A 26,216-nucleotide genomic window follows, 5' to 3' on the forward strand; every position below is an offset into this window, starting at 1 on the left:
CGAGGAAATATCCCAACAACTGCTCCTCCGACACCCCTTTTGTTTGACCCACCAACACTTCGAAATCCTAGACGTACTCACCGTCCCCGTCTGTTTGGATGCCGCCAATTGTTCGAAAATGGTGCCTCTGTTTCTGCCCCGAAACCTTATTACCAGGGCTTCCTTCAAACCTTCCCAAGAAAGGTTCTTGGCTTTCGCCTTCCAGAATTTGAACCAATAACCTGAACTTCCCTCCATACTAGTGTATGCCAGACACACCTTCTCTTCCTTCGCCACCCTTTGTAGCTCGAAGAACTTCTTAGCTCAATTAATCCAATTCTACGGGTCGATTCCCTCAAAGACTGGTAAATCTACCCTTTTCCTCCAACTGTGTTGCCCATCATGGCGTTTGACTTCTCTCCCTCCGTCGTCGTCTTCTCGCCTACCCCTCCGGTTCTCGTTGACGAACGTTTGGCTCCCATATGAGTTTCCCTCCTGGTTTCGGTTTCGTCCTCCCAGGATTCACATGACTTCTTGTAAGTCTTGGCGCATCGCTGTCGAGTCTTGGCGCATCGCTGCCATCTCCGCCTTCAACCCATCCATTGCAATCTCCATGGCCTCCAATTGCCCTTTGACGATGTTCAAGTGCCCGTCGACTCTCCCCTCTAACGCACCCAAGTTTCCCTCCATCATGCTCCCTATTGATTCGGTAGGTTGGACCAAATGATAGGTTTCTGGAAAACAAAACCTATCCAACTCCCCTCACAAACACTTAACAGTAAGAAAACAGATAGAAAGAATGAAGTTTCTGTATTATCAAAAGAACAAATGTACAAGTATAGTGATCTATATGGGAGCCTAACCCCCTCCATAGGCCAAAGTCCTGTCTTTACACAAAGAATACTAACCGCCTAAACAGAGATACAAGTGTTCTATTTATAATAGCTCATTCCCGCCTCTTCCTAACTAGTAATACAGTTAGGCTTCTAACCAACTTTCCCCCTAGCTTTCTAACTTTCTCTATTCTTCCTCCTCCTCTCATAAACCTTCCAGACCCTATCAGATGCACTTATGTATGGCTATAAACCTTGATAATTGTTGGCTGAACAACAAATGGAAGCCAAGTAGCTAACCATATCCAAAATCTTGTTTTAGCAAAAGGAACTTTTTCCTATGTACTAGTTGTTGTTGATGTATTAAATTTAGCATTCTTTTTCTATCAGTATTAATTTCAGATTTATTTGACTGGATTTTAATGACCATCACTATAGTACTACGAGTGACTTGGATCATTTCTTTTTCTGTTTATTTTATTTTTCATCCAAAGAACAATATTTCTAATTACATTTGATTTTTCTTGTGTCACGTCATCCCATCTTTCTTATCTACAGTGGAGGGAGAGACTAAGGTATTGATTGTGGCAACAATAGCATGGGGACTGCGCAAATGCTCTCGTGCTATCATGCTAGCATTGATCTTTCTCATTGCTCTGAAACCTGGTTTCATCCATGCTGTATATAGTATGTGTATTTAAATCATTTATGTTCATTTTGCAAGGAATCCATTTAAATGATCTGTGGAATGCAGTTTTTTGTGTGACCTTATCCTATGCTAGTTTATTGATTAGCTTCTGTTCTGTCTTTTCTTCAGTGATATTCTTTCTGATGTACCTTTTGAGTCACAATGTCAGTAGAAAGATACGACAGGCTCTGATTCTCCTATGTGAGATTCATTTTTCACTGTTGTATGTTCTTCAAATTAATTTGATCTCAACTGCAGTGGAGAAAAAGGGCTCTTTAAGCATGGAAGTTGTAATGCAATTAGGTATTAGTGTATTCTAGTTTGCTCATACTTTTAAATTATATCAATTCTATTATATTAATATGCTTTCCCACTTATTAATTAACATGGAGAAATGGGAGATTCACAACATGTTCTATGAAATTGTTGCAGGTCTCCGTGAAGAAGATAGTGCCTGGGATTTCTTGGAAGTAGCTTTACTGGCTTGCTTCTGTGCAATTCATAACTACGGTTTTGAGATGTTATTTTCATTTTCAGCAATCATACAGCATGCCCCTAGCCCTCCTATTGGATTTGGTATCTTGAAAGCTGGTCTTAACAAATCTGTTCTATTGTCTGTATATTCTTCCTCCTCTGTGAGAAACAGTGATGAAAGTTTCTCTCATGGTACATTTCAAAAACATTTATAGTGCTTCCATTCTGAATTATATTTTTCATTTTATAGTCATTGTATAATTAATTTTGTGTTACTTCTTGGTGGTTGATATAATATTTGTCTTCAGTATTATATCCAGAAATGAATATAAGAAAATTGTTAAGCATATAAGTGACATCATTTATAGAATGCTCCTACTATTTATAGAAAACCATGTCTTTGTACTGCAATTACTTTTGCAGATGCTGTCTTACTTGTTGTGATCCTGTTTTCTCGTCATATTTTCTTTTTACAGAAAGAAGAATAGCATCATACCTGAGTGCAACTGGGCAGAAGTTCCTATCTCTATACCGATCATGTGGTACTTACATTGCTTTTCTGACAATTCTTCTCACTGTATACATGGTGAGACCTAATTACATATCATTTGGTTATGTCTTACTTCTCCTTCTCTGGATTATTGGAAGACAACTTGTTGAGAGAACGAAAAGACAGCTTTGGCTTCCATTGAAAGTGTATGCAATTTTGGTGTTTATTTTCATATATAGTTTGAGCAGCTTCTCAAGCCTAGAGATGTGGTTGTCCAAATTAATAGATCTCTACTTTTATTTGGGATATGACTCAAAAGCATCTTCTTTTGACAATGTTTGGGAATCTATGGCCGTCTTAATTGTTATGCAACTTTATAGTTATGAGAGGAGGAATAACAAACAGAACAGTCAAGATCACTTGGATCAGTTAGAACCAGGGGCCCTGGGGTTTATCAGGCGATTTATTATTTGGCACAGCCAGAAGATCTTGTTTATTGCTCTGTTTTATGCATCTTTAAGCTCAATTAGTGCATTTGGTTTCTTGTATCTGGTTGGCCTTGTCTTCTGCTCCATTTTACCAAAAGTTTCTACTATACCCTCTAAATCATTCTTAGCTTACACAGGTTTTCTGGTGACAGCTGAATATCTTTTTCAGTTATTGGGCAACCAGGCTAAAATGTTTCCAGGGCAGAAATATTCTGATATCTCTCTCTTTTTAGGGTTCCATGTATTTCAGCCTGGCTTTTGGGGTCTAGAATCTGGATTGAGGGGAAAAGTTCTAGTGATTGTGGCTTGTACTCTTCAATACAATGTCTTCCGTTGGCTGGAGAGGATGCCAAGTGAAGTTCTTAGCAAAGGACAATGGGATGAACCTTGTCCTCTGTTTGTTCCCACCGAAGATGCATACATTAATGATGCTATGTGCAATGAGGAAAGTAAAGGATCATATAATTCACATCCTCCATCTACAGTAAAAGAAAGCTCGTCAGACAAGTCACTGCAAAGTATTACCTCTGGTCTTTCACAAGCACCTGATACTCCATCCTCTAAAAGAGGAGGTTCTGACAGTAACGGTAAAAAATATTCATTTGGGTTTATTTGGGGAAGCTCCAAAGAGAGTCACAAGTGGAACAAGAAACGGATTATTGCTTTGAGAAAGGAGCGATTTGAGACACAGAAGACTGTCTTAAAGATATATTTGAAATTTTGGATAGAGAATATGTTTAATTTATTTGGACTTGAGATAAACATGATATCATTACTCCTTGTAAGCTTTGCCTTGTTGAATGCACTATCCATGCTGTATATTGCACTGCTTGCTGCTTGTATTCTTCTCAATCGGCAAATAGTACGCAAAGTCTGGCCTATGTTTGTCTTTTTGTTTGCTTCCATTCTCATCCTGGAATACTTGGTAATCTGGAAGGATATGAAGCTTTCAAATTCTCATGCTTCAAGTGAGACTCGTTGCCATGACTGCTGGAAAATTTCTACTCTATATTTCCATTATTGCGAAAAGTGTTGGTTTGGTAGGGCTCTCTTATCCTTCTGAGTTGCAATTTCTATGGAAGATGTCTGTGATCATTATGTTAATATTTACTTCTAAACTTTTGTGTGTGAAGGCATTAGACAGTTTTCTTTTAGCTTAAATATTTGGCTATTGGTGCTTTACTCTTGAAATATTTAGTCATTTTCTTCCTAGGTGAAGCATCTTCCTCTGTGGTGCCGATTGAAACTAGTGATTAGGGACATCAGTTCTTAAAATTCCCAGTAGCTTCCCACTACTGTATTTAATATGAATGTATTATTTTAGGATAATGCTTGATTTGGTTTTAAATAATTTGAAGTATTTAACAAACTATTCTATGACACTTAATAATTATACACAAACTATTCTATAGAAATAAGATTTCTCTTATTTAATATATTATTTTGCACATTGAAACCTTCAATAACCTGTTCAATTCACTGTCTTTTCTGTTGTAGGACTTATTGTTGACGACCCCAGGATGTTGATCAGCTACTTTGTGGTATTCATGCTGGCTTGCTTCAAACTTCGTGCAGATCGTTTGCCTAGTTTTTCAGGATCATCAACATATCGTCAGATCATGTCGCAACGAAGGAACACATTTGTTTGGCGAGATCTATCTTTTGAAACTAAAAGCATGTGGACCTTTCTTGACTATTTGAGGCTTTACTGTTATTGCCATCTTCTTGACCTTGTGCTGATATTAATATTGATTACTGGAACACTTGAATATGACATTTTGCATCTTGGTTATCTTGCCTTTGCTCTGGTATTCTTTCGCATGAGATTTGAAATACTGAAGAAGAAGAACATAATATTTAAGTTCTTGCGCATATACAACTTCACTGTTATTATGATTTCTCTTGCTTATCAGTCTCCTTTTATTGGGGGACCAAGTGCTGGGAAATGTGAGACAGTGAACAACATTTATGAAATGATTGGTTTTTATAAATATGATTATGGATTTCGGATAACAGCCAGATCTGCAATTGTAGAGATTATCATTTTTGTGCTTGTATCGCTTCAGTCATATATGTTTTCCTCGCAAGAGTTTGATTATGTATGCCGCTACTTGGAAGCAGAGCAAATTGGAGCTATTGTGCGTGAGCAAGAGAAAAAGGCTGCATGGAAAACTGCACAATTACAACAAAATCGTGAAAGTGAAGAGAATAAACAACAACGTAATTTACAGGTGGAGAAGATGAAATCTGAAATGCTTAATTTGCAAATACAACTCCATAGCATGAATGGATCAACTAATTGTATTGATGGATTTTCTCACAATAGTGAAGGTCTGAGAAGAAGAAAGAGTGTTTCTCTCACATCAAATAATGACATTGGAATCTCCGATAAAGAAGACCAAGTTTTGGGGAGACTAGAATATGCAATAAGAGAGGATTCTGTTCATCCCAGTGAACTGCAGGAAACATCTGCTTGTACAAATGTAGAAACTCCATTGACAGAAGAGTACATGAAGTATTCAGTGGACCCTCCTATTTGTGAAATTACTGAAATAGATATTGATACTGCTTCCAGTGATTCAGGAAAAAAGGAAAAAGTTAAAGGGCAGCCAAAAGAGAACCCTCTCAAGTCTGCTGTGCAATTAATTGGTGATGGTGTTTCACAGGTACAGTTCATTGGGAATCAGGCAGTCAATAACCTAGTGAGCTTTCTGAATATTTCACAAGAAGATTCTGATTCAAATAATAAGCACACAAATATTGAGGATAGGATCTACGACGAGATGGAGAGTCAGAAAACTCAGCACATATATATGGACCGTTCTTTATCTATGCAATCTGATAAGAGTTCTGAGGCCGCAAGTCTTCAGTTGGGAAGGATCTTTCGTTATATGTGGAACCAGATGCGATCCAATAATGATGTTGTATGTTACTGTTCCTTTGTTCTTGTGTTCTTATGGAATTTCAGTTTGCTATCAATGGTGTATATAGGGGCACTCTTTTTGTATGCTTTATGTGTACACACAGGTCCAAGTTACATCTTCTGGATTATCGTGCTGATCTATACAGAACTATATATTTTACTTCAGTATCTATACCAAATTGTCATCCAGCATTGTGGGTTGAGTATTGATCCTTGGCTGTTACGAGAATTAGGTTTTCCAACACACAAAATCACTTCTTCATTTGTCATCAGTTCATTACCTCTCTTTCTTGTGTATTTATTTACCCTCATTCAAAGTTCCATAACACCTAAAGATGATGAATTAATGTCTTCCACTGACTTCAAGTATAAGAGGAATGATCTTCATGCAAAAGATGATCCTACTAGTTATAATTGGCAAGATAGAGCATGGGATCTGCTAAATCAGATGATCAACATGGTAAAACTGGTAATTAGAAGCTTTTTTAGGTATTGGAAATCACTCACACAAGGAGCCGAATCTCCTCCTTACTTTGTTCAGGTTTCTCTGGATGTCAACTTCTGGCCAGAGGATGGGATTCAACCACAGAAAATTGAATCTGGAATTAATCAGGTGCTCAGAATTGTTCATACTGAAAACTGCAAGGAAAAGAATCCAAATCTTTGCTCTTTTGCCAGCAGGGTTAATGTTCAAAGCATTGAAAGAAGTCTAGAGAAACCCAACGTTGCCTTGGTTGTTTTTGAAGTTGTGTATGCTTCACCTGTAACTGACAGCTCTTCCACAGAATGGAATAAGTCTTTAACTCCAGCAGCTGATGTGGCCAAGGAAATCCTCAAAGCTCAGCGTACTGGTTTGGTGGAAGAAGTGGGATTTCCTTACCATATTCTTTCTGTAATTGGTGGAGGCAAGAGAGAAATTGATCTGTATGCTTACATATTTTGTGCAGATTTGATTGTATTCTTTCTTGTTGCTATCTTCTATCAATCTGTCATAAAAAATAAAAGTGAGTTTCTCGATGTGTATCAGCTTGAAGACCAGTTTCCAAAAGAATATGTCTTTATGTTGATGGTATGTCTGTACTTTTTACTTTTAATTTATCCTTCCATATTTAAGAAGGTCAACAAGAGTTTTTCCCTAGTATATTAATAAATCACGGTCTTGTTTGCATCAACCTATCTACAATCGTATTGTGGTAGGGAAGACAGAAAATAGAAAGAAAGGAAAATATAGATAGCTGTGTTTTCCTTTGTTTTGTTTGAAGAGAAAGCAGAAAGAAAATAGAAGGAAAAGTTTACTTCTAGGAACAAAAATTCATATTTCAATTTTATCCTTCTCCACCATCTTTCTCTCATTCAAAATAGAGGGTAAGTGTTATAGTTATTTATCTCTGTATCTTCACATTTGATCTACTTATAGTCTGCTAAATTTCATCCCAAAAACCAATTGGCAATATGTGATGTTGCCCAACAAATGTATAAGCAACACCCAAAGAAATGAGACAGGTGTTGTGGAACTTCCCAATACCTCCCTTCCACAAATGATTACCAGAATACTCAATTTACTAAGATCGATTATAGCCTGGATACCATGTTAGATTTCATCTTAAAACTAATTGACATTGAAAGAATTTTCCACAAAAATATATAAGCAACACATCAATAATTGAGGCAGACGATGTGCAACTTTTCAAAATAGTATACTTGTTTTGGTTAGACAGTTATAAATTCATTGTCAGTCAGTTGCAGCTGACACCTATTATTGATTATTCTTTGACCTGTATTTAGGACTACTGTAATAGAGGATTGTCACCTTTGTATCATTTACAGTTTATATGAATAACTCTATTATAATGTAAGCACTTATAAGAGAAGAGTACAATAAGAAACACTGAATTAACTTAGGAAGTTTTAGATATTATTCCTACTACATTTTGATGTATATTTGTTGTATCTCTCTTTTATTGCTGGCACAACAGTCTCGGGGATTTGTTCCCGAATAGGTTATTCTTATTTCCAAAAATATTCAACAAGTATATAAGGAGATAATAAATAGTAAGAAAGAAATTATTTCTTCCTTAAGAGTTAATACCATGCACTTCAGCTTTTACAGAATCTCTCATCTACTCCAAAAATTGGGGTGAATAGGTTGATTTTAACTTAGAGAGGTTTGTAGTTCATCTTATGCATGTTAGACATCCAATATAAATTATTCTTATGTTTCTTCACTTACTAGGTTAAACCTCTGGGATTGTTGATTCATGATGTTAATAATACCAAAAAGTTGCCCAGAACCTTTGAAAAATGTTTCTTTTGATTTCCCAAATGTAAGGGTTAAAATTTAAGTACTTTGAAAGAGAATGACCACAATTCATAATTTGCATGCTTAAGAAACACTGTTTCTTTGTTACATATGTCAGAATGACGGGATGATTTATTGCATGCTTGATTTACACGTGCGGCTAGAGTTGCTATTTCATATAGATTTCTAATAAGAATTAATTCTTCTGTTCAGGCTATCTTCTTCTTGATTGTGCTTGATCGAATAATATACCTCTGCTCATTTGCCACGGGGAAAGTGGTTTTCTATATTTTCAACCTTATTCTCTTCACATATTCAGTCACAGAGTATGCTTGGCAATTGGAGCCATCCCAACAACGTACAGCTCAGTTTGCTCTCCGATCCATATTTCTTGCAAAGGCGGTTTCTCTAGGACTGCAGGCTGTACAAATTCAATATGGTATTCCTCACAAGAGCACTCTATATAGGCAATTTTTGACCAGTGAAGTTTCAAGAGTCAATTATCTAGGGTATAGACTTTATCGAGCACTGCCGTTCCTTTATGAATTACGATGTGTTCTTGACTGGTCATGCACAACTACATCCCTGACCATGTATGACTGGCTAAAGGTATGTGTAAATATTTATTTATCATTTATAAAATAACAATCTTTCATCCAAAAAGTTAAATTTGCCTCACCAAATACAATTTTCAGCAACAACGTTGATAAACTATCATTTTCATTAATTTATCTTTAGTGCTACCCTATTATTTGTGAATACTATTTTCCAATGAAAAGTGTTTATTTAGTGCATATTTGGTGAAGTTCTTTTGTCACTGATCATTCAATTTTAAAAAGGACAGCTGCTTGAGAATTTCATGAGATGGTTATATGTTTTGTAACACTAACATATCCAAACAGAAGGACAAAAAGACAAACTGCAAATAGTGGTTGATAAAAATTTCATCACTTTATAATAAAATGGCAATACTTTGTTGAGTATATAATCGGTATTGTTTATTTGGATAAGGCATATAATTTGAGATATCTGCCACTATTCCTAAATTGTTTTTTCAAAATAAGGGAGTAAAACTGTTACTTTAGGATTGAAAATTAGGACTTCTTTTCATTATTCTCGCTATTTGAATGTGTTTTAGGATATAGTAAGCCATATGTTTGACTGAAGTTTGTTATTAGCAGCACTTTTTAGGTTAACTTTCTCTGTATAAGCTCTTTGAAAACTCATTCGGAAAAGCTTAAGTTTAATTTCATGGATTTTTTTTCGTGCTTCCAATTTATCATGGTTTAGAAACTAACAACATGGTTTCCCCGTTTTGATAGCTGGAGGACATAAATGCTAGTTTGTACCTTGTCAAATGTGATTCCGTTTTGAATAGAGCTACACACAAACAGGGAGAGAAGCAAACAAAAATGACCAAATGCTGTAATGGGATATGCCTTTTCTTTGTATTGATCTGTGTTATATGGGCTCCGATGTTGGTAAGTAATAGACTAAACGTAAATATCCAGAATCATATATTTGATTATTTCCTAAATTGGTTAAAATATTTCCTGTTTATATCTTGGATTGGTTATTATATTTTATTATCGATGATTTGTTTCCCTAATTAGTTAGATATTTATCTGTGTGAACAGGGATTACTGCTCTAGATTATATGAACATTATCAATGTTGTAATATACTTTATTACATAATAGAATATACAAAGACCCTTTTCTCTCAACTGATTTAAAATGAGAATTTTTTTTTTCTGGCCGACCTTGAATTAGTTTTTCCACATAGTAAAATGGATTTACCTTTTTATATTAATAAAGAGAATTACAAAGATAGTTAATGTCATTAACGTAGGTGTCAATTGTGTGCTTTTGGGCCGCTGGGTGGTGAGCAAAGTGGTCACCCCTCCCTTCCGCTGCTCACAATGCCCTTGTTGTGGAGCACCTTAGCATCATGCTCCTATTTGTAGCAGAAATCAAAGCCAAAGGGCTCCATTGCCATCTTTTTTAATTTTCAAGTTCAAGGACAGGAACACCCTTCAAACCAATGTTATTTCAGGAGTTTCTAAATGGTGAAAACATAAGACCAACTATATTGAGTTGTTCTCTCATCATTTTGACATACAAATTGAAGAGCTTAGGAAAAGAAGTCATGCGAAAAGTTCTTTTTGAATCAAGAATCCAAACACCCTGAGACAAAGGGCAATATACTCTTACCATTTATGGGTACGGTATACGATCTAGAGGACTTGGCCATTGATTCAATCATTGCTTTCAAATGATCAAGTTCCTCTTTAAAAGCTCTCATACTGGATATTGAAAAACATAAAACAAAAAGATAATAAAAATTCAACCTGTAACACCCACATAAAATTATCATATTTACTAGAAACCCAACAAAGGACTTATACAAAGAATTTAGTATTTCGAAATACAACTTAAACATAACAAAATTTATATAAATATAAATTAATACAAAAGAGAGTCTAAAATGGATCTCTAATGTCTGCTAGATGTTGCTTATGCACATGTACCTATATTTTCTCATATACATGGAACAATCATAACAAACCACCACACAAACAAGACATACAGAGGTAAGTTATTGAAATAAATTTTCAACATAGTACAAATGTATATAAAAGAAAACATTAACATAGGCTATCCTCAAACAATTCATTTTCATCAAACACAAACTTACAAAACCATATAGATTAAATATGGATCTATACATCAAAGGATATTCAACAAATGGAAAATCAGTTGACGTCTTCCAAAACATTCATATAAAGAATGTACAACCAAAGATTACCATCTACAACCCAAATTGAGAATTCATTACAACCCAAATTGTATATCTACACATGTCATGATATACAAGAACTTCCTCATGATCTTTTCACCACCTATATCATAGTTTGTGACTTAGACTATCAACAAAACAAGGAGATCTCTATTATAACATAGTTGTCTTTACTTAATACACAAATCAAGCAATGGTTTACATATCATTCTAGATTTGTGACCCTAACTGCCAACAGCGGTGGTGTCTACCGTCGCTATCGGCAGCGGTGCCGTCTACCGTTGCTATCGGCAGCACCGCTATCTACCGTCGCTATCGGCAGCGCCGCCGTCTACCGTCGCTACCGGCACTGTCGCTATCTACCGCTTCCATTGTTGGAGTTCCAATTTTGACTGATGACCACATGGTTTTGATCGTCTTAGTCAGACGACCACCGTACAGTCAACAATTGAGAATTTTGTAGCTCTCTACAATGTCGTTTTCATTGTTGTCTCAGTTTCTATGTGGTCCAATCTAGTCCCTGCAGTCTATCGCTCTCAGCCACTACAGGCCACCATCCATTACTGATGGCAATCTTGTCCTTGCAGTTTGTTGTTGTCCACCATTGCAGGGCCCAATCAATTACTAATGGCAATCTGGTTCCTGCAATTTGTTGTTGTCCGCCATTGCCAGTCGCCATCCACTATCGATGATAATCTTCTTTGTCAAAGTCATCATAGTTGAAGTTTCGTGGTAGTCCACATTCGTCCAATATTATTCTCCACAATGGTTGTTAGTTGTTCCTCGACCTCTGTTTGCACTCTATTAATTAGATGTCAATAATACATTCCTCAATGGTGATTTGCAAGAAGAGATCTATATGGAGCAACCTCCTAGATTTGTTGCTCAGGGAGAGTCTTTTGGGTTGGTATTTCGTCGTCTTCGCAAATCATTAACAATTCGGTGTCACTCGAGTTACAGAAGTAGATATTTTCATAAGTCTTTATTGATTATATTAGTAACAAGCTTAGTACATACAATTTGTATGCACTAGCTTGAGGGGGAGTGTTAGATATATTATCTTTTATCTTTAGTTCGTTTGTTATTATTCCTTATTTATCTTTTGACCTTAACCCATATTTCTTTTATTATAAATAGAGTACCCTGTGTATATATTTAACACAAGAGAGATTAATTTTATACATAGTTTTCACTATATTCAACAATATGCTAGTAATAAAATCAAGATATAACCAATGCAAAGTTAAAAACAATAGGAATCAAAGCCAAAATTTCCTAAAATATCACAACAATATCAATCACATCAACTACATTCTCATCATGCTAATAAAAAAACTACACTCTCGTCATCTCTATCTGTAATAACCAAAACCTTTGAAAAATGAAATTAAAATATGCTAAGATGAATAGGAAGATTCTAAAGATATTTTTTCCTAATTACTATGGAAATGGTGAGAATATATTTTATCCTAAGAAGTTGCTATTTATGACCACTTGGTAAAGGTATAATTATAATTTCCAATGATTCCTAAGAAAATAATGTTAGTCAATGTTTTTATTAATTGTTTTTTTCAAATCCAATAATGATAAGTTTTCAACAATTTTGTTTGGAAATAACGGTGTTGTGAGATATCATTATGAAACCGTTCATATTAAACTTGTGTTCATGTGCTTGACCATTACAATTTTTCAATTACCCCAAATAGCATACAACAAATCATTGAAGCACATTTTTGTTTTTTCCTTACAGATGTATAGCAGTGGTAACCCGACAAACATTGCAAACCCCATAAAAGATGCTAGCTTTCAGATTGATATCAAGACAGTAAGTGGAAGGTTGAATTTGTATCAAACTACTCTATGCGAAAGACTACGGTGGGATCAACTAGATTCAAATGTCAATTCCGATCCCTTTGGCTATTTGGATGCATATAATAAGAATGATATCCAGTTGATTTGTTGTCAAGCTGATGCTAGTACACTGTGGCTTGTTCCACTTGTTGTCCGGACCAGATTGATTCAGTCCCTTGAATGGAATACTGACATGGAAATTTTTTTCACCTGGATACTTTCAAGGGACAGGCCAAAAGGGAAAGAAGTTGTGAAATATGAAAAAGCTGTTGAGCCTCAATATCTTCCAACGCAGTCTGATGTTCAAATGGCTCTTAATGGTTCTGTAAACAGCTTTAGGATTTATAATGTTTATCCAAGATATTTCCGTCTCACTGGCTCAGGTGACGTTAGACCTTTGGAGGAGGTAATCTGATTCTGAGTTCATATTTTCTGTTGAGATATACTAGGAACAAATTTATTGTGAAAATCAGAATGCTTTGGAGCATACTTATATTGAACTTCTCCCATGATTCAAAGTTTTTAATAATTTATTTATTAATAAAGTAGTGCAAGGTAGGACTTAGAAAATGTGTCTGTTTCTAACATTTTTCTTTTTAGTGCCCCCCTTTCCTCTTTTATTTGAAATAACGTTTGTGTGTTTCTTCCTTTGAATTGAGAAAATAACTTCTTATTGGCATTACATGGGTGACCGCTAGAAGTTAATCATCTTTTGTTGCCAATAGTGCTGTAGTTTACCAGTAAACGCTGGAATTTTTCCTTCTAACAATTGGTTTTAAATTAGAAATTACTATTTCTTTTTAATACGAGTGATAGACACAACGAGGGAGGGAGAGATGATGTTCATTTCTCGGACAGTTTGTACTACTTTTGTTGTAATTTGAGATAATATCTTTAGAATCTTCCTAATTAGAGAAAATAGATATATAATCTTTTATTTTATTTTATTTTCCTAGTTTTCCCATTCCCTTTTTAGGAGAATTAGATTATTACAAATAGAGGTATCAGAATGTATTTTTTATGATTGAGAATAATAAATCAGTCTTATTTTCAACTTGATATCAGAGCCTGTCTGATCTGCTTCCACTGTCTTTGTTGTTTGCCGACAGCCAGCCACCATGGCCGCCGGCGGCCCTCTAAAAGTCTCTTCTTTAACATGTGTTTTTAATGGGCTCCAATTGCCTTAGTCAAGTTCTGCATTAGAATTCTGGCCTTTTTTCAGTATTACCAAATACAGAGTTTGTTTGAGTATGATTAGAATGGGATTCGAACCCATTCCCTTTCGGACCAGTAGTTGAAATTGGTGCTTTAGATTTGTTGATGCCCAATCAATTTTGGCTCCTTTTGGCATTCTTATTGACCGAAAGTCTCTTCTTCGAAGAACCCAAGAAAGGCCACTGCCTTCGCTTCTTACTCCGCTGTGCACCGTCGCTCTCCGCCACCGGTCACCGTCCGCCGCCATCCTCCGTACGTCGCCGGCTACCGTCCGCCGCCGGTCATCGTCGTAGTTCCGACTGGTGACCAGCGGATCTGGATCGTCTCTTCGAGCGCAACCTAACCCTAGTGGTCGACGTCTCAGACTCCTCCGCACGTGTCGTCACGCGCCTCCTCTCTCCGTCAGATCTCGTGTGTTTGTCACGCGCTGTTGTCCCGGTGTCGGAATCACACCGTGCCGCTTTCGGTCGACTCGCCGGACCTCCTCCTCTCTGTTTTGACCTTCCATAGCATAATTTGCGTCTTCTTTGCTTCTCACTATTCGCCGCAAGCCTCATTCGTTTTTTGTTTCTCAAGCAACAGTGCTTCGTCTCCGCTGCTGATGCCGCTGATGCGCCAGCTCCTAGTACTACTTCTCCTGCTTCCGTCATCTTCTTCTCCATTGAGAAGGGTTCTCTGCCTTCATGGGCTTTCTGCCACCACCAATGGGTTTCTTCCTCCTCTTTCTTTTGCGGCACTGATTGGTGCTTCTTGCCGATGTCTCCGCCGCTTGTGTCGTCAAATGCACCAGCACCTGTGGCCAAGCCTGTCTCCACCATCTGGTTACAATTCTGTGATTCTCTCTTACAATTCTGTGATTCTCTCTTGCAAGTCTATTTCTGTAGCTGTGAAATAAGCTGCCGCATTTTCTTTGGTCAAGATTAAGAGTGTCTCGTGAAGTGCATTAGTCGTCGTTTTCGCTATTTGCCTTGAGGAGAAATATTTTTCAGCCCCTGCAGAGAACTTTCTTATTGGGCTAGAGTTTAGCCCGTACTTTTGTGATACAGTGTAAGTATCACCATTTGGGAGTAGTCCAGTAGAGAACTTAGGACCTCCAAAGTGTCTTTGATATTTGGTGTTTTTTGGTTTCTACCATCACTAATGTGAAAGGCTCTCTTCACCGTCAGTGCTTTTGTTATAACAGCTCACTAAGAGTTGTTCTTTGACACCGCCCACTAAATTGACTCTTTCGAAGTTATGGGATTCAGATTTGTCTCTCGTACGGATCGGTTCTCACCAGTTGTACCACCTACACATTTTGTTGTTCAGTCGTGAGGAGGAGAAAGTTCCAGCCGCTGCAGGGTAGTGTAGTCCCTGCAAGTCTGTTGCTATTAGCCTCTGCAGAACAGATGTTTCCTGAAGGCTTGTTGCTATTCAGGGCAGTTAAGTCCCTGAAGGTTTGTTGTTGTTTAGGGTAGTTAAGTCCCTACAAGTTTGTGGTTGTTAGCCTTTTAGTTCCAGCCGCTGCAGGGTAGTGTAGTCCCTACAAGTATGTTGTTGTTAGCCTTTGCAGGACAGTTGTTTCCTGAAGGCTTGTTGTTGTTCAGGACAGATAAGTCCCTGAAGGTTTGTTGTTGTTTAGGGTAGTTAAGTCCCTACAGGTTTGTGGCTGTTAGCCTTTGAAGGCCTCCCATATGTTACTCATGGAAATCATGTTTTTGAAGTTTTGTTGTTGTTTGCCACTATTGATGCAATCCAGTCCCTGCAGTTTGTTGTTGTTCGCCACTGGAGGCCCTTCATCTATTCTTGTAGTTTGTTGTTGTTTGCTGCTGCAAGTCATCATCCATTTTTGATGGAAATTTCTCTTCCATTGTTGTCCAAGTTGAAGTTTCATGGTGCTAGTTTGCCCTCGTCCATTGTTGTCCAAGTTGAAGTTTCATTGTGCTAGTTCGCTTTTGTCCATTGTTGTCCAGTTTAGTTTATTGACGTTCTCTACAATTGAGTTTGACTACTATTCCAAGCTTGGTTCACACAATCTTGTATGATCCAGCTTGAGGGGGAGTGTTATAATTTGAGATAATATCTTTAGAATCTTCCTAATTAGAGGAAATAGATATATAATCTTTTATTTTATTTTATTTTCCTAGTTTCCCTATTTCCCTTTTTAGGATAATTAGATTATTACAAATAGAGGGTATCAGAATGTATTTTTTATGATTGAGAATAATAAATCAGTTTTTTATTCAACTACTTTTTCCAGAAGTGATCTAAAATTACTACTGAAAACTTCTACTTCAATTTGTCAGGATAATACTGTTAGTGCTGATCTCATTATTAATCGTGAGCAATTTGAGTGGTGGACATTCCGAGATATTAATCGATCAAATTTGAGTGGACTTTGTGGTGCTTTGACGGGACCTATGGCAATCATAATATCTGAGGAGACTCCACCGCGTAAGTTGGTCATGAAATTATCTGTGTCCATAGTTCATTTTGTTTCCTGATAATAATATTACCTAATACAATATTTCTAATATTGTAATACTGCTTCAGAGGGCATTCTCGGTGACACACTCAGCAAGTTCAGCATATGGGGGCTTTACATAACTTTTGTTCTAGCTGTTGGACGTTTTATCAGACTCCAGTGCTCTGACTTAAGGATGAGAATTCCCTATGAGAACCTACCTTCCTGTGACAGGTACTGCAGAGTTCTTCCCTGAAGATATAGCCGTACCAATCATATTTTTTCCGCACTCTTCCCTTGAACATGCATTTTTCTACAATAATATCGTTAGTTACCTTATTTATGATTCATCATGCGGTAACTTACATTACTTCTTGCGTGCATCTTGTGTAGATTGATTGCCATATGCGAGGATATATATGCTGCTAGAGCTGAAGGTGAGCTTGGAGTGGAAGAGGTCCTTTACTGGACTCTGGTGAAGATATACCGATCCCCGCACATGCTGCTTGAGTACACAAAACCTGATTAAATTTTTGGTTGTACCATTTGGTGATTACTAACAGCTAACCAGATTCATTGCTCGCACATGGTTTAACTGCAAAGCACATTGAACGAGCGGAGTTTAGAGCAGTACGATGCAGGTTGATGCCTGCCTGATAAGATTCATATTGCAACAGTTTTGGTGTGGAATTCATTTTGCGATCATGAAACATTTCTGTGAACAGATTGGGGGGATGACATCGTGATTCATGACTGTTATTGTACACAACATTGATGCTTATTTTGGGGGAAGTCATATATACGGTGTACAATACTGCAATGCTAGAATTATAGTGAAGAAAATTTGTATAGTTAAAACTTGAGTGTTGTTTTGTTCTCTACCCTGTTCTCACCTTTAAACAAAGCAGCAAGATTAAGTTGACCGAAAGTTAAATGAAAAATAGAATATCGATTCAATAATATCATGACTGCTCGATTTTATATGCATCAAAAAGAACTCGTACAGTTAATTTCATTCTCATCTAGTGCTTCGAAATCGTTTTAATGGAGAAAAAAATAGTGTACAATCACATAATTGAGAACAGATAGAAAATAAAAATAAAAATTACGAGATATTTTAACTATTAGCTCTAAAAGTTAATTTAAAATGTTAATAGTTTATGGTAATATTTAATATAGTTATTATTTTTAAACATTATTATATTCTAAATAAAATAGCAAAAGTCATTGTACTGAAGATATTTTAATTATGGGAACGCGGTATAAATGTGATGTATTTATATTTTTTAAGTTCAGATCATTGGGCCATTATACTAAAGTAATCAGAACATATTAAATTTTATAAACAGAAGAAAAATAAACATGATAAGAACGTCATAAAATGTATAATGTTTAAATAACGGTTGAAGTTCTTCTATAAATTTATTTTCTAACAATTTTACGTATTTATTAGTCCTCGTAAGTATTTTTAATCATTGATATTATGTATTTCAATTTCGCTCCTTAATTATCAATAATTGACACAATGATATTAAGTGTTATTTTTCTTTTTCTCAGCGAAGAAAAGATGTATTATTAAAAGAAGGAAAGTGATAGATGATGTTACCACAATTACCAAATTGAGAGAGAGAATACAAACCCTCCCTCATAACCCCTAAATAGATGTCCCAAACACCACTCAAAGCACTACCAACTAAATAGGGTTCCTTTTTTCTGCAAGGAACAATACCTTTTTTTCTTAATGTAACTGTAAGAGTGCTTTACCGTTTAATATGAAATTCATTCAAAAAAAGTAAATAATTTGGGATGTCAACATTGTTTCTCTACTTTATCAACAGAATGATTCCATGTAATTAAAAATAATGAAAACAACGGCAAGAAATCGAGTGCAGGTCCCAAGTCACTTTTGCTAAAGCGAATTTATTCTCAATTGCTTTATGAAAAATGGGGGAGTGTTAAAAAGCGGGAAAAAAAGAAGAGGTGCTTAGCAGAATAATACAGTTTATATCTTTCATGTTATGTGCACATTTGATGTTTGTAAACCGTAAATGTTGCAGTAAATTTGGGTTAATTTTAAGCCTGATAACAACATTAACATTAAAATTAAAATTAGAATATAATACAAGGGCATGAACAAAATTCGTTTAATACGCTGTCAGGTTTGATTTTACAACAATCTCTAAAGTAATATCCAACAAACAAACCAGAATCAACATCTTTGCATCATGCAAACTTGAGATGGTATTCCTCAAACATCACCTTTGGCTATCTTAGCTTTCTTGTTAGCAGAATCCTTCTGCTCAATTATCTCTGGTATGGTGTCCTGCATTATCTTTGGGGAAGAAAAATCAAAATCTGTAACACTAACACCTTTGAATTCTGGATTATCTTTTAGAAACGCTCCTATCTCATTGCGGGTTCTCAGTTTTTTGCCAGAAGGTGTGACGTAGTAAGCGTCCAATTTGGAGTAATCTTTTCTAAGTACCAAGCTCCTCCTAAAACCTTGTGGAGTTTTTGGGAGGTTAGGCTTGTCAATGACCCACGTTCGAGTGGAATCATATTCAATATCAGCAGGTTCCTCACAGGAACAATTAGCCTTTCTGCTGCAAACGAAAGGTTCCTCAGTGGCTTTACTTCTAACCTCTTCAAACTCTTCCTGTGTATCAATCACTCTCCATTTTAAGCAGTTTTTGCATTGCGCCGCGTATATATCCACTGAACCCTGACTTGACAATGTTCTCTGTTTGGCAACATTCAAATATGCAAACTTTAGTTTTAATTTTTTAATCACTTTTGTCTGTGCAGTGAATCTATTAGTTTAATTCCTTTCAACGGTAGAAACAAACACTAACCACTTTAGACGTAGCAGCAGAAAAACAATCTAAACATCAAGCATTGGTTGGTAATGCAAGTTTTAATGTACAAAAGTTTATCAAACAAATACCAATTCCTAACTAAACTGTCTGCTGCACAAGCCGAATTCACCAAGCGCTTACAACTTTCAGGCTTTATGCTTGAGGGACTATGAATCAATTGGTTAACAGAACTGGCCAATGATACCCCCAGCCAGGTCACTAAACTGAGAATAATTCAGGGAACATGATTTACATAACTACCATCAAATTTGACTGCTAAAATCATGGCCATAAAGCTCTTGATATATCATATACACGAGGGCCACCACAGGCGCATACAAGGACAGAGCAATAGCGTACCACCTTCTGAAAGAACATAGATCCTCTGCTGTCTCTGCAGCAGATATATTAACCATTGATATTCTCTCTCTTGTTTAACTACTATTATGTTAATCTATCAATCATCCAGATTTTTGCAGAGGATCTGAGTTCCTTCTGAAATGTCAGGAAAAGTTAGGGAACATTAGTACAAGTAGGTGTGGAACCCCGTCGCACCCAAGTTCCTCAAATTTGGTTAAACTTACTGAAATTTCTGATGTCCCATCTCATCCCTAGCCCATTTGAGCACTTAATACCTAGGATAGGTCTATTATATTTTTTTTCCATAGACGTGAATAGTAAATTCCAGAATCAAACACAACTCTATATGTTTAAGGGATCCAAACCCTACTCACTAAACCAACACATACAGGCGAGTGAAGAACAACTCACACGTAATACCCATTAAAAAAGAAAAACATGATCAATTTTGTAGCTTTATTAAATAGAACAATGGTCATTGCATGACAGACAGGATAATGTGATTCACTTACAACACAAAGAACAAGCAGTAAAATTGACCGAGAAACAAACAATTATTTACAGTGAATCCATGAAAAGTGAAGAAAAATTAATCGAGCAAGAAAGTTGAAAAGCAGGAGATCTCGTGCATGGAAAACCCTAACTGCAAAATCATGAGAAAGAAAGGAAATTAATTGAAGAAAGAGATGAGAAGTACCTTGGAAGAGGATGGTGTTTTTGAGATTTCTTGACTTCCCTTCATTTCTTTCATTCACATAAGTTGTTTCCCTTTCAACTCTATGTGCCACATACAATTTTCATCTCCAGCATTTATATTCGTTTTAAGTGTCTTAAGTAAAGGATACTTGTAATAATATCTATGCACGTAGAAAATTAAAACATTTATTTCATTTAAAAAACTCAGTGAGATCAAATAATTTATTAATTATTTAATTTAAAATATTTTAAAAAATTAAATAGTTTATTAATTATTTAATTAAAAATTTAAATAGTTTATTAATCATGAAATTTTGAGTTAATTTATAATTTTATATATGATAGATAAAGTTTTTAGTTGTAAGACAACAACTTTTGTTTATTTTTCAGATTCAAATAATGTAATAATAAATTTCACATTTTTTATATTTTATTTATGTGCACTAAGGAATAACACTTTTTTTCATTAGAAAATGAGTTATAATTTGTATAAGATAAAATCAAAATAAGAATAATTTTGTTAGTAATATAATCTATGAGGACAAAAAAATTGGAGTGTTGCATAATACATGTTAACGAAAACATGTGAAAAAAAAAAATGTAAGTAGGTCAAAGTGCAAATTATTTGGTTGAAATAAATAGAGAAAATGAAAAGAAGAAGAAAAATAGATAGAAAATGATTAAAAATCAAAGATTGTTTGGTTGAAAAAACTAAGAGATTGAAAAGAAAAGGTAGAGGAATGAAAGATATTAATACAAGTGAAAAAAATTTAGATGTAAAGAATTAAAGGAGAGGATTCTAGTAAATGTAATAAATAAATAAAAACTCTAAGATTGTTTAGTTGGAAAAGATAGAAAGAGGTAAGAAAAAGTGAAAATATAAATTATTTGATTAAAAATAAATTGATTTTTAAGACTTTAAAATTTAATGAAATGAATTAATATTAATTTTTATTAATAGTATGTGGTTATTAATATTTTCATTACCAATAAACTATTATATGTGATTATTAATAATAGTTTATCGTAATATTTTATTATTATCTTATAAATAAATATTTTCTCAAAAAAATAAAAGAGACAACAATCAAAACTGTATTATATAAAATATCTATATATAATACAATTCAAGCTTATATTTATAAAATTATTTTTACTCATGTCAATAATTTACAAAAGTTTATACAAAACACAATAAAAAATAATCAGTTTATTATAACAAATATTGACATATTCGTTTTTAATATAATAAAAAAACTATAATTTCTATTAAAAAAATTAATTTTATTATTTTTCTATGAACTCTATTAATAATTAATATAATTGAGTACATGTTTTATCTTTAATAATTATCATGTGTTTTATTTTAATTATCTATTAAAAAGAATAATGTTAATATACAATTAACTTTGTAACTAATGATTTAGGAAAAGTTATTGGTAGATCCTAGTTTAAGATGTATTTGTAATTTTTTGGGTGTTAATCAGGTTTTTAACCATTTTTTTGAGACCAACTGGAATTTTAAGATTCAAGTAGTTCATGTACCTATCAATGATAAGTTGAGAATAACATTCTTTGACAGGGTTCACCAAAGCAAGTTGAATTTACATCCTAGTATGAAAAAGAAAATGCATCAAATTTTGATGAAATTTTATGTGATTTGGCATGAAAGTAGACATGAGTATGTATATGTTGATTTTAAGAAGAAGAATATTTTGCTTAAAAAATGTACAAGAAGTTGTTATGATGAAGAATACAAAGAAAAAAAATTAAATTTTGAAGAATACTTAGAATGTAAAAACCATTTTAAAGATTTGTAGAAAATTGTGTTGAAGTTGGAAATATAATTTGTGTTAAATGAGTGTAAGAAAAGGTTTAAATAGTGAGTGGATGACCGTTGCAACTTCATTAACACCTTTGATGACTCTTCAAATTGTTCTGACCTAATTTTGAATTGGGCTTTTTCTAAAATGGGCCAAAGTGTGATTTATTCTATAAATTAAGGAGAGCTTTATGTTTTCAAAACAAGTTAGATTGAAAATTAGCTTTGTAACAAGCTTTGGTTTAATCTAGTTGTAAAAAAGTGTTTTCTAAGTTTCTTCAAGTGTGTTCTTGAGTGATAAGGTGTGTTCTTTATCTCTTAAGATTTTTAAGAAAGGTGTATGTTAGATATATTATATCTTTTATCTTTTAGTTAGTTTGTTATTATTTCTCATTTGTATTTTGGGCTTAGTCCATATTTCTTCTATTATAAATAGAGAACCCTATGTGTGTATTTAAACACAAGGGAGATTAATCTAAATATAGTTTTTCACTATATTCAACATGGTATTAGAGCAAGTTCTCTGATCCTCTTCTGGTGGTCTCTACTGTCTGCCGGCGGCCGGCCGTCGGCAGCCCCTAAAATCTCAGTGGGCAGTCCATTTTTCTTCTTAAATCTCTGCCACAGTCAGCACCAGTCCAGACCCAGTGTGCCACTGCTATCGCCGCCACTTTCCGCTGCCGTCACTGTTAACTCCGGCCACCGTCGCCGCCGTTGCCGCCGCCGGCCACCGTCTCTTCGAGCGACGGCCAACCACGCCGATTTTGAGAGCCACCTCTCAGTCACGCGCCGCCACACAGCGCTTCTTTCCGGCCAGTCCGCCGCCGCCTTGTCGCCGGCCACCGTCACAGTTCCGTCCGACGACCACTGGATCTGGTTCGCCTCTTCACGCGACGACCAACCCCACCGGTGCCGGCGTCTGACTCTTTCCCACGCTCCGCCACGCGCCGCTTCTTCTCCGTCAGATCTCGGGTGCGTGCTTGTCACACGCCGCCTTCCCAGCATCGACATCAAACCGCGACGCTTCCGGTTGTCTCGCCGGACCTCCCTCTCTCTGTTCAGACCTTCCAGAGCAGCCATTGCTGCCATCTTCGTCTGTCTTCAAAGCATCTTCATCTTGCCGCACGTTCCGCATTGTCGGACCTTCCTTTCTGCGTTGTGTGCTTCGTCTCAGCTGCTGATGCCGTTCCAGCACCGTTTTCCGCTGTACAGGCACCGTTTGCCGTTGTCCGGCACCGTTTGCCGTTGTCCGACGCTGTTTGCCGCTGTCCCGCGCCGTTTGCCGCTGTCCCGCGCCGTTTGTCGCTGTCCCGCGCCGTTTGTCGCTGTCCCGCGCCGTTTGCCGCTGTCCAGGCACTGTAGGCCCCCATCACCTCGTCAGTTAGTGATGGCAGTCCCTATAGTTTTGTTGCTTCCAGCCACTACAGGCCCCATCAGTCAATGATGGCAATTTAGTCCCTACAGTTTTATAGCAGTCAATCGCCGCTACAGTCGCTACCGCCTCAGACAAACGCAATTGCGTCAGTTCTTCTTGGGCTAGAGTTTAGCCCGATCTTCTTGTGATACACGGCTAAGTATCACCACTTGGGAGTTGTCCAGCAAAGAATTTTGGACCTCCAACGTATCTTTGGATCTTTGATGTCTTTGTTTCAGCATTGTAGCTTAATATTTTGTTTTGTTTTAGTGGTCCAGCAACGGTGATATTCCACATTTTCGCCGTTCACACTGAGGGGGAGTACGTTTCCAAGACACTGCAAGTCAAGTCACATATATATGGGTGTAGTCCCTGCAGTTTTGTAGATTTCAGCTACTACTGTTGATCCCGTCACCCATCCATCATTGATGAGAATTTAGTGTAGTCCCTGCAGTTTTGTAGCTCTTAGCTTTCAGCTACCACTGTTGATCCCGTCACTCATCCATCATTGATTGGGAATCAGTCCTTGCAGATTGTCATTGTCCACCACTGCTTTCCTTCATCCACTTTTGAAGTTGAAGTTTCACAAGTTGTTGTTAGTTCATCTATGTTTGCCTCACACTCTTGAAGACAAATCATCTAGTTTAACACTGAGTTCATCTATTCCAAGCTTAGTTCATACAATTTGTATGCTCCAGCTTGAGGGGGAGTGTTAGATATATTATATCTTTTATCTTTTAGTTAGTTTGTTATTATTTCTCATTTGTATTTTGGGCTTAGCCCATATTTCTTCTATTATAAATAGAGAACCCTATGTGTGTATTTAACACAAGGGAGATTAATCTAAATATAGTTTTTCACTATATTCAACAGTGTAGTTTCATCTAATGTGATTTTCAAGAGAGATGTTTTTCATTCTTTGTGGTTAATCAAGGAATGTGTTCTTATCTTTTGTGGTTTTCAAAAAAAGTGTTTTATCATCCTTTGTTAGGTTTGCAAAGGAGATGTTTTTTCAATATCTTTATTGTTTTGATGAATGTTTCACTTTGTATTAGAAGTTGTAATAATCGGTTTAAGATAATAATTTGTAATCACTCTCTTTGAGGTGATTAACCACTGGACACGTAAGATATTTGTTGGCAGTATAAAAGTTTGTATGTGACTTTCTCTATTCTCTAATCTTTTTACTTCATTATTGTTGTGAAGAATTCAATTTTTACATACTTTCTAGAGGATTAATACTATGATATTTGTTATTACAACTTATATAAACTTAAGGTTTATTTAAAACAAGTTTTAGACAATTGAAAATTTTTAAAAATCAAAACTTTAACATCAAACCAATCAACTCCCACCCTTTTAGTTTTGTTCCACTTCCACTTTTACTCAAACAATATAATCATATTTGATTTGTCAACCATCAAAATTTGAACATCAAAGACTGATATATATATATATATATATATGTTACAATATGTGGACATGAGATAACAATTTTATGGACTTTGCTACCTATTTGTCACATATTGTGACATGATGTTGTATGGATCATTGTAGATAAGTTGACAAAGAGCTTACTCCCAATTTATTTTAAAATATTTGTGCATAAGTTAGTACAATTAGTGTTAAAGAAATAATTTGATTGCATGAAATACTTACTTGTATAGTCTTTTACAGGGAAATATTCACTTTATGTACTCATTTGAAGCCCAATTTAGGTTACCATTCTCAAATAAATGGGAAATTTTAGAGAACGATTCATTCATTAGAATATTTGTTAAGGCTTTTTGTATTAAAACATTTCGGCAATTGTTTACTCACAAGTAATGTGGATGTAATTTTAATATGTATGTATTTAGTTGTGTGATTTTTGGCAAATGAACCAAATTAGTTGTTGTACAACCAAATAAGGTTATCATATCAACAAGGACTAATAAGTATATTAATTGTTAAGACTTGTTTTTCTTAGATTTTTGCATATATATTAATAATATGTATTTAGTTGTGTGATTTTTGGCAAGTGAAGCAAATTAGTTGTAGTACAACCAAATAAGGTTATCGTATTAACAAGGACTAATAAGTATATTAATTGTTGAGACTCTTGTTTTTCTTAGATTTTTGCATATATATTAAAATAGTAATTATGCACAAGATAAAATAGGATCCTTATATAGATTGAGTGAGGTAGAAACCAAATTTCAGAATTATGGTATTAGTTGGAATATGTGATAGGACTAAATGAGTTAAATAAAATATGGTGATGTTATATCCTTAAATGGTCTATAAAATCAAGCCAAGTTGATTCCTTGCACTTGATTATCTAGCCTCAAACAACTTTACTCAATTCCTTCCAATAAAGTCATTTAATCCCAAAATTAAGTGTCAAAACATTAGGAGCTAGAAATATAACTTTATTGCTAATAAATGCTCTCTGAATGATTTAGTTTTAGTTCAGATAATGAAATCATTTTCCTATCTCATCCAATGTCTAAGATCAAGTACAAATATTCCTCTTTGGTTCAAGCATTAAAAACAAAACTAAATCAAATGAAAAACATAAACATATAAATATAATTGCATAAATAATA

The 26,216-nt window shown here is 35.4% G+C and overlaps 2 protein-coding genes across 5 annotated transcripts in view; one reads left to right on the forward strand and one right to left on the reverse strand.

Moving 5' to 3' along the window:
• Positions 1-17,441, forward strand: part of LOC108325811 (piezo-type mechanosensitive ion channel homolog) — a 41,887-nt gene extending 24,446 nt beyond the window's left edge. For all 4 annotated transcript variants that reach the window (XM_017558890.2, XM_052875440.1, XM_052875441.1 and 1 more), the window contains 11 exons: positions 1,371-1,499; positions 1,630-1,803; positions 1,933-2,166; positions 2,451-3,992; positions 4,450-6,944; positions 8,388-8,783; positions 9,497-9,655; positions 12,723-13,229; positions 16,324-16,471; positions 16,571-16,715; positions 16,875-17,441. In XM_017558890.2, the coding sequence (XP_017414379.2) occupies positions 1,371-1,499; positions 1,630-1,803; positions 1,933-2,166; positions 2,451-3,992; positions 4,450-6,944; positions 8,388-8,783; positions 9,497-9,655; positions 12,723-13,229; positions 16,324-16,471; positions 16,571-16,715; positions 16,875-17,010 (6,065 nt within the window). In that variant the 3' untranslated portion in view covers positions 17,011-17,441. The remainder of the gene's footprint in view (positions 1-1,370; positions 1,500-1,629; positions 1,804-1,932; positions 2,167-2,450; positions 3,993-4,449; positions 6,945-8,387; positions 8,784-9,496; positions 9,656-12,722; positions 13,230-16,323; positions 16,472-16,570; positions 16,716-16,874) is intronic.
• A 1,159-nt stretch (positions 17,442-18,600) lies between these two features.
• On the reverse strand, positions 18,601-20,504 carry LOC108325095 (methyl-CpG-binding domain-containing protein 4). Its single transcript, XM_017558100.2, has 2 exons — positions 20,394-20,504; positions 18,601-19,221 (listed from the first exon to the last, which is right to left on the reverse strand). The coding sequence occupies exons 1-2, from the start codon at positions 20,445-20,447 to the stop codon at positions 18,730-18,732; spliced, it is 546 nt and encodes a 181-aa protein (XP_017413589.1). The 5' UTR covers positions 20,448-20,504; the 3' UTR covers positions 18,601-18,729.
• Between the last annotated feature and the right edge of the window lie 5,712 nt (positions 20,505-26,216).

This window comes from Vigna angularis, chromosome 3 (assembly GCF_016808095.1).
Source record: "Vigna angularis cultivar LongXiaoDou No.4 chromosome 3, ASM1680809v1, whole genome shotgun sequence".
Lineage (NCBI taxonomy): Eukaryota > Viridiplantae > Streptophyta > Magnoliopsida > Fabales > Fabaceae > Vigna > Vigna angularis.

Bases quoted from the DNA above. Each gene is read 5' to 3' on its own strand.
- LOC108325095 (XM_017558100.2), bottom strand. From the start codon at position 20,447: ATGAAAGAAATGAAGGGAAGTCAAGAAATCTCAAAAACACCATCCTCT. The intron at 19,222-20,393 runs GTACTTCTCATC...GTTGCCAAACAG, and splicing joins AAACACCATCCTCTTCCAAG to AGAACATTGTCAAGTCAGGG.